Below are 13,696 nucleotides of genomic sequence, written 5' to 3' on the forward strand. Positions count from 1 at the left end.
TCTGTCCTCTGCATTCACCTGTCTCACCTCTGTCCTCTGAACGCACCTGTCTCTCCTCTGTCCCTCTGTGCTCTGCACCCACCTGTCTCTCCTCTGTCCTCTGCATTCACCTGTCTCACCTCTGTTCCTCTGTCCTCTGCACATACCTGTCTCACCTCTGTCCCTCTGTCCTCTGCACGCACCTGTCTCACCTCTGTCCCTCTGTCCTCTGCATGCACCTGTCTCTCCTCTGTCCCTCTGTGCTCTGCACACACCTGTCTCACCTCTGTCCCTCTGTCCTCTGCACGCACCTGTCTCACCTCTGTCCCTCTGTCCTCTGCACGCACCTGTCTCTCCTCTGTCCTCTCACCTGTTTGACTGTATGTCCCGTGCTGTGTGTAGTGTCCCAGCTGAAGCTGTTTAATGAGCACCTGGTGTCTGCCAGTGGGAACCCGGCCCTGGTGATGAGGAGGAAGAAGCACACGGAGAAGGAGGTGCTGGCTCACCTGGTCAGTGTGGTGTCCGTGCGCCTGCGGGAGGGCTACACCATTCGGGACGTCAGCCTATCCAAAGGTACCAAAGCAGCTCAATGTGAACTTATTAGAGAGGATTTTCTTTTTCATTTTCTTATTTTTAAACTCACACCAACAAAAACTTACATAAGAAAAAAAAAAAAAAAAAAAAAAAAAAAAAAAAAAAATATATATATATATATATATATATATATATATATATATATATATATATATATATATATATATATATATATATATATATATATATATATATATATATATATATATATATATATATATATATATATATATATAAGGCGCTGGTACAGCTGGCAGCCCGGTGTAAACGCTCTCTCATCTTTCTCACACTTATTGTGCTTTATCTCCTATATTTTGTAAATATAGTTAGTATATTTTTTCTATTTTACTGTACGATAGGGACACGCGCTGGAATAGTTTTTTAATTCAACTGTTTTTGACTTTTTTCGGCTGGATTTGAGTGTTTTTCGTTGCGTTCGTTGTGTTGTTGTGACGTGAGCTAGCTCGGAGCGAGCCCACCAGCCCCCCCCCCCGCGCCCTCCGGCCGCGCTAAAGTACGGCGTGTCGTCGGTACACGTTTATATACACGTTTATATGAAAGAGGAACTTCACGAACGATCGGGACACGCACTGGAATCGCTTTAAATTAACTTGTTTTGACTTTATTCGGCTGGATTGAGTGTTTTCGTCGTGTCGTCGCGATGTGTCTTGGCTCCGGCCCCGCCCCCGGCTCCGGCCCCGCCCCCCGGCCGGCGCCGTACCGCGTTTACACAAAGGAGGAACTCATGAAACTGCGGAGAACAGTCGTCTTACCCGGAGATCGTCACGTTATCCCGTCGCAATACTGACCTAACCTAATACTGATGTGCAATTCTGTCGTATGTGCAATTGCTGTTGGAATTCATGTGCAATTCATGTGCAATTACTGTGAAATTCATGTGCAATCTATGTGCTGTCGTGACACATATTCATGTGCAATTACTGTCGGGATCACATGCAATGGTATTTATGTATTTATTTGTCTATGGGAGTTTTTGTTTATAGGAGATCTTCTACTGAAAGTGTTTTTCAGACTTCCTATAAGTGATCTGTTCTTCTGTATCTACCTCTGTTGCACCAATGAAATTTCCCCATGTGGGACAATAAAGGAATATCTTATCTTATCTTATTTTTATATATATATATATATATATATATATATATATATATATATATATATATATATATATATATATATATATATATATATATATATATATATATATATATATATATATATATATATATATATATATATATATATATATATATATATATATATATATATATATATATATCCCTGTGAATAATGGGCACTTTGACATGGTGTTATGGAAAAATGGGTCACATTCGTCCAACAAAATTCCCTCCAAACATGGGACTTTTGTGGTCCTTCCCATTTATTGGCTGTCTTTGCTCCATCATATATTATTATGCTATTATTCATATATAGGGATGCGTACCGCTACGACAGACCGGATCCGGACTTGTAAAAACGTTTCGGTTCAGGTCCAAAAAAATCGAAACCCCGGTGATTCGGTTCTGGACTCATTAAAAATCTACCACTCACATTCTATATCCTTTACATTCTAGAATCGAAACCATCTGAAACCTTCCATAGATCGCAAAATTCGCGCTGGAAAAGACGTAAACACTGACATCGCTGTCAATGGCGCGTCCGGAGCCATCAGCGACGCACGCGTCTTTCCCGCGGCAGAAGTTGAAGCCGGCGCAATGAGTTTAAAGACGCGAGACCGAACATTCGGGATTAGAGCTGGGTTTCGATTCCAATTTCAAGAATCGATTCAATTCCGATTTTTACGTTTCAAAATCGATTTTTTTTCCGATTTCTCAGATCCCATCCGATTCGCTCCGATTTCGATTCGATCCGGGGGTTAATGTTATTAAAAATGAAAAATGTATTTGAACCGTTTCCTTCACTTCATGACTGTGTAGAGAAGCAACATATTAAAACTAGTATTATATCAATATTAAACAGCAAATCTTACAAGTATTGGTAGTTACTGATGGCTGGAAGACTGATGAAAAGGTTAAGGGTCAATCTACCTTCAAGAAAGATAATCCAGGAGTCCTGAATTATCTTTCTTGAAGGTAGATTGAAGTTCACTGAGGGAAATGTAGAAAATAATTTTAATTTAAAAACATAAAATAAATAAAAAATTAAAAAATCGATTTTTGGACCTATGAATCGATAATTGGTCATTAATATGCGATTCGATTAAAAATTGGAAAATCAATTATTTCAACCCAGCTCTATTCGGGAAGATCGTTTTAAGCCGCCGCTTGTGCCGCTCCGTGAGTTAGACGTTAAAGGAGCGGGTTGTGCTTTGGTTTGGGTGTAAATATAGTAACTTCTCGCTCAGGTCAGTAATGCTGGTTTAGTGCTCACAAGTTGTCACGTTATTTCTTGAACAGAGTTGGTTACTGTTGGCCGTAACCATGGTGATGGAACAGGAACGTCAGAAACTACCTCGTCTCCTGAGCCCGCTCTTAGCTCCGCCCCAGAGACCGCACGCATGCGCACTAGAGACTAGGGTCGCTACAATATGAATAAAATAACTGTTATGTTGTGGTGTGATGTAGCATTTATTTCAGTGGGTTAATGTGCCAGATACATATTTATACATCTAAGTAAATACTAAGTCAAAGTAATATTGTTTAATCGCTGGATTCATTAATTGGAGCTTATATTTTGTAATAGTATTTGTATTCTACAGTTGTTAAATATGGTCTTGTGTTTAATGCTGTTAAAGGCGGTATGGACGATTTTTCGGCGATTTGAGAACGCAGGCGGAAGTGCGCATGCGCACTCCCCGTGCGGACTGATACAACACACACGTGCGTTTGTTTATTAGCGCAACGGAGCGCATCGCATCTCTCGTCTCCCGTAGATTTCTGTCCACTTCTGCGTCAGCTCGAACTGTCTTTCTCCGTCTTCATTTTGCCCCGTACACTGAGGGAACTATATTATGATAGATCCATGCGCTTAGGCACGCGGAAACATGGGGACGAGCCTGACGCGGCTGCAGGTGAGCGATAGGTGCGTTTTATGATTGATACGTGGCAGGACAAATGATTTATCCACGCCACGAGGAAATATGATTAAAAAATTGCTGAAAAAAATTGTCCATACCACCTTTAATATGATGTATAGTGTAAAATATTTTCATATTCTATTTTTGATACTGCTAAGTTGATTGATTTATAGTGGTTCTAGTTGACTGTTATGCTAGTTTTTGAAGGTTTTTACCTGATTTTGATGCCAATGGATCTGCAAAATTAAATAGTGGAAATGTATCTAAAGGCATTAAACTTCAGGTGTGGGGAAAAGCCCAGTCAAACCAGTAATACACTTGACAAACATAGTATCAGCTGAAACAGCTGCCCCAATACTAATACACAACATGCTCTTGTTCGGGAGTTGTTCCTCTAGTAAAAGAGTAAAACACATGAATGTGTGTTAGCTAGCTCGTAGCTTGTGATTTGTAAGTTGTAACTTCTGTTAATAAACGGTGAATAAACCAAACAAGTTGAGTTTATTTCAGTCTGCAGTTAAGCCTTGTGTCGTCCTTGTTCATGTGTCTTCAACTTAATTTAGCGAAGTAGCTTGTGTTATGCTGTTATAACATTATGCAAAAATGGCATGAGTTCAGCCGGACTCATTAGGTCTGGACCTGAACCTAAACCTCTGGATTCAAATCCGGACATGAACCTGAACGTGGGTTTAGGCATGCATCCCTATTCATATACTATTATGCTATTATTCCCCTTGAAACTTCCAGTAAAGATTTCAGTCAGAGTGTTATAATTGTTGGTGCTTTGTTTTATTTCTTAAAAAAGGATTAAAGGATAAAAAAGGATGCCAAAGGATTCTCTCAACACATCAAACCTTTTCATTTCATTTTCTTTTACGATCTGGTAAAAAACGTTATGCCTTTTGTTGTCCAAATCTTAAATCTCTGATTGATGCAGTTTGGTTTAACGCTTTAGTCATAAACCAACCAGCTTAATATTTTAATATCTTTGTTCATTTTATATTTTTTGAGTAGCTTCTTCCATGTCATAAGTGCAGATTTTACTCATGGGTTCTCAACTTCCCACAGATTATTCAGCCGTTTGTCATCTGCCAGTAAGACCTGTACAGGAACCCCCTGCACCACATTACTCTCAGTATAAGACCTGTACAGGAACCCCCGGCACCACATTACTCTCAGTATAAGACCTGTACAGGAACCCCCGGCACCACATTACTCTCAGTATAAGACCTGTACAGGAACCCCCGGCACCACATTACTCTCAGTATAAGACCGGTACAGGAACCCCCGGCACCACATTACTCTCAGTGTAAGGCCTGTACAGGAACCCCCGGCACCACATTACTCTCAGTCTAAGGCCTGTACAGGAACCCCCGGCACCACATTACTCTCAGTATAAGGCCTGTACAGGAACCCCCGGCACCACATTACTCTCAGTATAAGGCCTGTACAGGAACTCCCGGCACCACATTACTCTCAGTATAAGACCTGTACAGGAACCCCCGGCACCACATTACTCTCAGTATAAGACCTGTACAGGAACCCCCGGCACCACATTACTCTCAGTATAAGACCTGTACAGGAACCCCCGGCACAGCATTGCACTCAATATGTTTCCATCATGGCTCATATTCTGGGTCACACCACTACAGCAGTACTCTGATCTGGGCTGAGATAAAGTCATTTTTCAGGCAATGTAGGCCCCCCCCCACCTTTTTCTTTTGATAGTTGTAGGGTCTTAAATCGGATACGGGGTCTTTTACCATGTTATATTAATCTGGAGATTGATTTATTCCATTTATCAAATAGCCGGTTGGGGATAGGAATTGGCAGAGTCTGGAAGATGGGTCCATGAAGGCTGCCTCTGCTGCTGCTCTTTGTTTTCTCTGTTTTTGTTCATAAAACGTGTGTCCGCGTGAAGAGCTCTTCTCCATCAGAACCTCCTACGGATCTAGTTTCGGTTTTTTTGGCATCTGCTGCAGAATTAGCCCTTCTCACCCAGGACCTCAAGTGGGAGCCCACCATCACCCAGGACCTCAAGTGGGAGCCCACCATCACCAGGACCTCAAGTGGGAGCCCACAATCACCCAGGACCTCAAGTGGGAGCCCACCATCACCCAGGACCTCAAGTGGGAGCCACCATCACCCAGGACCTCAAGTGGGAGCCACCATCACCAGGACCTCAAGTGGGAGCCACCATCACCAGGACCTCAAGTGGGAGCCCACCATCACCAGGACCTCAAGCGGGAGCCACCATCACCAGGACCTCAAGCGGGAGCCACCATCACCAGGACCTCAAGCGGGAGCCACCATCACCAGGACCTCAAGCGGGAGCCACCATCACCAGGACCTCAAGCGGGAGCCACCATCAGCTCATCAGCTGATGATGGAGCAGTTCTACACGGCATCATTGAGTCCATCCTCACCTCCTCCATCACCTCCTCCATCACCGTGTGGAGCCACAGCCAGGGACAAACAGAGACTACAGCGCCCTCTGCTGAGAAGGTGATCGGCTGCAGACTTTATCTCTGCAGGAGGCCACTCCCCTCAGGCAGGAGGCCGCTCCCCTCAGGCAAGAGGCCGCTCCCCTCAGGCAAGAGGCCGCTCCCCTCAGGCAAGAGGCCACTCCCCTCAGGCAAGAGGCCACTCCCCTCAGGCAAGAGGCCACTCCCCTCAGGCAGGAGGCCACTCCCCTCAGGCAGGAGGCTCCATCAGGACCAGAACCTCCTCCACTAGAACAGTTTCTCTCCCTCGGCTGTTGGACTCTTCTTAAACACTGTCACTTTCTGCACTACATCTGTAAATTTAACTGTAAATGTTGCTTACATAGTAAGCCCATTTTTATTTTTATCTTTATGTTATAGCAGATATAAATTGTTTTTCTTGAATGCATGCCCCTTTTTGTTTTTAATATTTTTTTAATCATTGTTCATTGTTTTATGTTTCACTGAATCACCAAGACAAGTTTCTATGTTTGTGAATTCTGTTCATTGATGACAATAAACCTTTTCTGATTCTGATTATGCTTCTGATTTTGAATAAAGAAATCTGGACACAGAGAAAGAAAGACATTCATTTCTATTGATTCAATCCTTTGACCTAAGATATGGTTTAATATTCCGTTTTTCAAGACCTTTCTTTATAGAGTAGAATCGAGAGTTACGTATGTAACTAAGGTTCTATGAATTCCGGATGACCGCCAGAGGACGGTGCTTAGCACCTGGATGACTCATACCAACAAGGTCACGAAGAGTCTGCTCTTACCAGGATTAGTTGCCGATTGCAGTAGCGGACAACACCACTGGAGCCACTGGATGAGGAGCCGCCACATTCACTCTGTAGAAGCGGGCGAAGGTACAGGAGGAAGCCCACGTAGTTGCAGCACAGATGTCATTCAGTGGGACACCCTTCAGCGCGGCCCAAGAGGTGGACACTCCTCTGGTAGAATGGCAAGTAACTTTGCGAGGCTGAAGAGCCCTAGATCGATACGTCTGAAGGATGGCGTCCACAACCCAATGTGAAAGCCTCTGTTTGGACCCCCATAACAAACAAACCGTCTTGCGAAGCCCAGCAGTCACATTAATATAATACCGCAGCATACGGACAGGACACAAAGGACTAACATCAGAGTCCCCAAGTTCAGACTCTGGAGCATAAACAGCCAGCGAAAGTGGCTGATTAACATGAAAAGCAGAGACTCTCTTTGGTAAAAAAGATGGGTTAGGCCACAAGGTAACGCCAGACAAATCCGAATTCCAGCGAATGCAATTGTCAGCGATTGACAAAGCATGGACCTCCCCAATACGCTTTGCAGAGGAGATGGCAAGCAGAAACGCTGCCTTCACTGACACCCATCTCAGCTGAGCCCCATCCAATGGCTCAAACGGTGGGGAACACAATCCTTCTAGGACTAATGGAAGATCCCAAGAAGGCACTCGAGTAAGCCTTGGAGGCCGCAGGCGAAGGGCACCCTTTAAAAACCGGCATACTAAGGAATGCGACCCCACTGAACGACCATCAATCAAGGAATGGCGGGATGAAATGGCCGCAACAGAAACCTTAATAGTCGAAACCGAAAGATTTTTATCAAATAACGTCTGAAGGTAGTTTAGTAGTACTGGCACAGAGCAGTGCACTGGGTCCACATCCCGAGTCCCACACCAACTAACAAACAGTTTCCATCTGTTCTCATACAGCTCTCTTGTCGAGGCAGCACGAGCGTTCAGGATTGTTTGGATAACTGCCTGGTCACAAGAAGTCAACACAGAGTCCGGCCCTTCAATGGCCACAGGTACAGGTGAAGGCGCTCTGGGTGAGGATGCCATATGCTCCCTCCCAGCTGTGACCGGAGATCCTTCCTCTGAGGGAGAGGCCACGGTTTACCATTGAGAAGTTGGAGAAGCACGGGAAACCATATCCTCCCTGGCCAATACGGAGCAATTAATAACACTGTGATTGCTCCTGGCTATCCTGTGTAGCGTTAGCAACAGGAGTGGAAAGGGAGGGGAATGCATACAGGAAGCATTCCGGCCACGGGTGTGCCAGTGCATATTGCCCCAGTGGACTGTCTGGTTCTGAGAGGGAAAACCACAGTTGACAATGTGTTGCGCTCGAGGCAAATAGATCTACCTCTGCCATGCTGTACATCCCCCAGATTTCCTGCACCACCATCGGGTTCAACCTCCACTCTCCACATCTGTCACTCTTTGAGGGGATGGAAAAGCCTTCATGGTCACTGATTCGATGGCAATGCCAATGAAGATTACCTTTTGGCTGGGAATCAATGAGCTCTTCGCAACATTCACTGAAAGCCCCAATTGTGACACATGGTCCAGTAGAATGGAAGTGTCTCCGAGTGCTTGTTCCCGACTCCGAGCACACACAAGCCAGTCGTCCAAGTACGGCAGAATTCTCATTCCGCGGGCTTGAAGGGGCGCAAGAACTGCCGCCACATACCTGGTGAATGTACTCCCCGTACATTCAGAGAGAGCCCGAAGGGGAGCACTCTGAACTGGTACGCTTGATCTTCGAAAGCAAAGCGAAAAAACGGTCTGTGGTGTGGTGCCACAGGTACATGGAAATAAGCGTCCTTTAAGTCGACACTTGTGAACCAATCCCCTTCCCTGACCGACTGCAGGACATCCGTGGTATGGAGCATGTGAAAACGTAGCACCTTGACATAATGATTTAGGCGCCTGAGATCGAGAATCGGACGAAAACCTCCATCCTTATTTGGAACTAGAAAATAGATTGAATAGAACCCCTTTAACTGTTCTGAACTCTGAACAACTTCTATGGCACCTTTCCGCCAAAGTTCTTGAATCTTCTGTCGGAGGGCCATGGACCTCACTGGGTCGGAAACAACGGTTCTTTTTACCCCCTCGAACTTTGGGGGACGCCGTCTGAACTGCATTTTGTAGCCCTCGAACAGGCTTGAAATCACCCACGGGTCTGTAACTAAGGCCTCCCAACGACCGCGACGGCTTTCGGAAAAACTGCTGGGGGCCAGATGTAGAGTTTCAAACTCTACTGTTGTGGCCGCCTTGAGTCCTGGGGGGGCGGTCCCGGGCGAACCTGGCGGTCATTTCTTGGGGCCCTGCCTCTTGGTGGCCGAAACGTGGGCTAGAGAGAGGGTCGACTGGCCTGACCGTGGCCATCAAAAACACGTCCAGATCCTGGTAAGGTTGAGACTCTTGCCGCTGGGCGAAAAGAGCTGGCACCTCTGGGCTGGGGTCTGGGGTTACATGACCTGGCACAACAGGTAAAGTGCGAAGTGTACCCCTGCAAGACTCTGACAGGGGGGACTGGGCTAGCCACACCTGGCGTCTAGCAATGGTCAGAGTGGACATCAGCCTTCCATGCTCTCTCGACATGTAAGCAAACGCCTGAAGTGAAGCATCACTCAGGCTCTGCGTAGCATTGTCAACTCCAGCCTCTTTCAGAGACTGAGAAAGGGCAATGGCTAGATGAGAAAGGGAGTTACCCAGGCGACCAATCCGAGCCGCCGCATCATAACCTTTAGTAATGAGGTCATCCACAGGCGCTACAACCAGGCCCGCTATAGTGCCATCAACGGAGGGCATGCGATCCAATCCGTACTTAGCTGCATCTTGCATAGCACTCAAACTCCTGCATTCCCTTGGGAAATGAGTAAACGACTTGGGATCTTCCCAACATCGTTGGAGCTCCTCAATATATGGCAAAGAGTCCGGAACGCTGAATATAAGCTTCTGGGAGACTTTGAAAAAAAGCACTTGTAGGGACAGCCGTCACAGGTGTATCTACTCCAAGTCTCGATAAGGCCAACTGAATAGCCTCGTGAACAGAGGAAAACTCAGGCTCTGTCTCCAAGGGCTCCAGGTCAGAGGAGCAACAGAGGGGTTAGGAGAGTGACAGCCTTCTACCCGAGCCCCCAGAAAATCTGCACCATCTGCTCTGAACAAAGTATCTGAAGCAGCAATGGATATAGCGTCCTCCTGAGGATGATCAGCACTGGAGTCTGTCTGGTTATCTTCATCATCCAGAATGGGGCTAGGCACAGTGGGAGGACCACTAGGTTTTAGACTGAGGAGCAAAGACTTAATCTGAGCAAATTCAGAAGCCAAAGTGTCCACTTTGGCAGACAACGCCTGATCAGGATGACTTCTCTTGGCCTCAGGGGCCTCCATGCGGGGACGCTTGCAGCGTTTATGGTCCTTAATAGGACTAGAGGCAAGAGTCAGTTTAAGCATAGTACTCTCAACCGCTGCCAATCTAGCGGTCCTGTCTGCCAGTGGAATGGAGATACAATTGAAACAGGCATCTTCTGTGAGAGCCTGTTTCAGATGTCCAATCCCCAGACAATGTGGACATAGGGTATGGCCATCTTCTGGGCTTAGAGGAGCCAAGCAACTGTTGCAACCATGCAACAGGGATGACATCATCTTGTGAGCTTTCCGGAGCGAATAACACTCACAACCGGCTCATGTACCGCGCTTAATTAGAAGGCGCGGGTGAACACGCACAGGCTACCGTCGCCACAAACTGAGGCAGAAGCAACGGGCTAGTGAGCAGGAGAAACACTCACGAGTCCCAGACTTGCGGTGTCACAGGAGCGGAGAGCACTCACTGAACACCGGTTGAGATTGAGAATAGTCAGTCACCACGGTGCCGTTGAGCGAAAAAACACTCACGAGGCACCGGGTCACGCAGGTGTAAAAAATACAATACAACCGAAGTATAGCTAGCAACAAGACAAGCTAATAAACGGTCAAGCCACAGGAGCAGAGTCACTCACGGGGCAGGTTATCACGAGCTCACATACGGCGTTAAAAGAAAAAAAACACTCACGAAATGGCGGTGCCCCAGGAGCGAAAAACACTCACGAGGCACTGGTGTACTAGCCTAGCAGGCTCTGAATAGATGCGCTAATGTATCAAAGTCCGCAGACTGTCGGATAATTAGCTGAGAAAAGCTGGCCGCCAAGCATGAGGGCTAACCAGCTAGTAATAGTCTGTGTCAACACACAGCGTATCAATATTTAGCCAGAAAACGGCAAAAAATACTGCAGGTGATGATAACAGTCAATGTGATACCGTCTCGCAGCCTCCGGAGGACAACGACGCGCAGCTCCAATATGTGAGGCTCCAAGCGAGAACGGGCTGAAAATCCAAAGCAATATTCCAAGAAGGAACTTCGACCTATCGCTGATGCGAGAAAGAAATGAGCGCTGGGTGCGTCAGGTATATATATGGACTGGTTCTGACGTCACCCATGTCACGTCCACCACATGACTTTGTTGGTATTAATCTCGACCTATGTGCTGCACACATGTAGATATCCAGGTGCTAAGCACCGTCCTCTGGCGGTCAGGAGGAATGAAATAGAAATAGATGTTCTCTAACCAACGAGAACAGACTGAAGTTTTGAAAGGAGACTTCTTGAAGTTATTGGACGTGCTTCAAATGGAAAGATCATTCATAACGACCTCTTCGACAGGAAGATAAAGACAAAATAAAAGGTTTGCTAAATGACTCACTCAGCTGCAGAGGTCTTTTTTATTGCAGATATATGAAACTTTAGGTAGGTTCAAACACACCTGTCAAGACGAGTAAAACATGTGTTATGGCCCCGCCCTAAACACCACAAGAAGTCCGTTATTTTGGGCGACATAACATTTTAGCCAAATTTTACACCTCCTACTTGAAATTTGGTCAAAATTCAATTCAGTTCAATTTATTTTTGTAATTCTTGAAAAAGCAGTTGCCGTGAAGGGCAAAACGATCAACACCCACGAGCAATAAGAGGTCATTCTTCAGAATTCAAGGTCAAGTCATGAAGTCACCAAGACAACCATTTAAAAAAGTGTTAATACTTGACTCTCTCTGGCATGCATTGTCTTATTTTGTGTCACGAATATACGTTTTGTGCAAAATGATGAACTGAATGTAATGATATACAATGTATGTACCGTATTTTCGGACTATAAGTTGCACCAGCCAAAAAATATATATATATATAAGTCGCACTGGAGTATGAAATGTGTTTGCATGTGTGAAAATAACAAATAATATTACGTATAAGTCGCTCCGGACCGGTCGCACCCCGGCCAAACCATGAACAAAGTTACGACACTTATAGTCCGTAACATACGTAGCTGTTGTACAATGCTCGACAGCGTCTCCCTGAACATTTGAATCGGGCCAAAAATGTGACTTTTTAAGGCAAAATTGAAGGCAATGAGTGCTTTCCTCTATGCTGCCATTGAGTTGCCGTGGCAACGTGGCAAATTATCAATGAGAAAATGGGAGGGGTGGGGTCAGTGGGAAAAGCAGCTGGATGAGAGTGGCGTGTACCCCTCTGTCACAAGAGGGGGCGAGTAATATAATATATCATCGAAATGACAAAAAGGAAGCTGAATTTGTAAATTGTATATTATATTTAAAAACTAAATTTTGAAAGTGTTTGGATTTGGAAATTAATTTAATTTAAGGGACTTCAGGTCAGAACAAGTAGATGAGTCCAGGGCAAGTTTCAGGCCTTTGAGGGCAGTATAAACTCCTCCTCCTCGGGACAGTACAGACTGTGAATGGCGTCCGGATGGTAATACTACAGTAATAATGCTGTGTGCAGGGGGCAGCCAGCTGGAGGTCAAGCTGTGACCTTCTCTACAGTAATAATGCTGTGTGCAGGTGGCAGCCAGCTGGAGGTCACGCTGTGACCTTCTCTACAGTAATAATGCTGTGTGCAGGGGGCAGCCAGCTGGAGGTCAAGCTCTGACCTGCTCTACAGTAATAATGCTGTGTGCAGGGGGCAGCCAGCTGGAGGTCAAGCTGTGACCTTCTCTACAGTAATAATGCTGTGTGCAGGGGGCAGCCAGCTGGAGGTCAAGCTGGTGCTGCTGTGGAAGCACAACATGCACATCGAGTATGTGGCTTCAGCGCCCTGGCCCCTGGACCCAGCCAAGAGGAGCACCCGGGTGGAGGTGACCATGGAGGGCAGTTACGACATCCTCCATGACATCAGCTGCACCCAGAGGAAGCCCATCACCAGCCCTTACCGCACCTGTGTCATCCGCCGCTTCTGGAACACCCTGCAGAGGTTTGCACCTGCACCTGACACATCTGCACCTGACACATCTGCTGCTGTTTTCAGGTTCCACTCTCGTTTTCTCCTCTGCTCCAGCATTAACCAGACGGACCAGATGCTGGTGCATCTGCAGAGCTTTAACTCCATCCCAGAGAACTACACCATCCCAGAGAGCACCAAGAATGGAGTTCCTTTGTTCTACATCCCTCCTGGTTCCACCACCCCAGTGAGAACCTCTAAGAACCTCTGCATGATCCTATTACATTTGTAGTATTATATATTTACATATGTTTAGTTTAGTTTATTTTCAATGTTTCCAATACGTTACTGTCCCAAGTAGAGCTTGAGTGATATGGAGTTTTCACAACCAGCCTACTGCACACAACCAGCCTACTGCACACAACCAGCCTACTGCACACAACCAACCAGCCTACTGAACACAACCATCCTACTGCACACAACCAACCATCCTACTGCACACAACCAACCAGCCTACTGCAC

General features: G+C 46.0%; 1 protein-coding gene across 1 annotated transcript in view; it reads left to right on the top strand.

Moving 5' to 3' along the window:
• The window catches only part of szt2 (SZT2 subunit of KICSTOR complex), a 147,777-nt gene that overhangs the window by 27,175 nt on the left and 106,906 nt on the right, over positions 1–13,696 (top strand). Inside the window, exons 9-11 of the mRNA XM_072439086.1 lie at positions 382–552; positions 12,976–13,207; positions 13,292–13,421. Of these exons, the coding sequence (XP_072295187.1) occupies positions 382–552; positions 12,976–13,207; positions 13,292–13,421 (533 nt within the window). The remainder of the gene's footprint in view (positions 1–381; positions 553–12,975; positions 13,208–13,291; positions 13,422–13,696) is intronic.

This window comes from Eucyclogobius newberryi, unplaced genomic scaffold (genome assembly GCF_026437365.1).
Source record: "Eucyclogobius newberryi isolate DKJ021-1_F unplaced genomic scaffold, fEucNew1.0.hap1 SCAF_9, whole genome shotgun sequence".
NCBI lineage: Eukaryota > Metazoa > Chordata > Actinopteri > Gobiiformes > Gobiidae > Eucyclogobius > Eucyclogobius newberryi.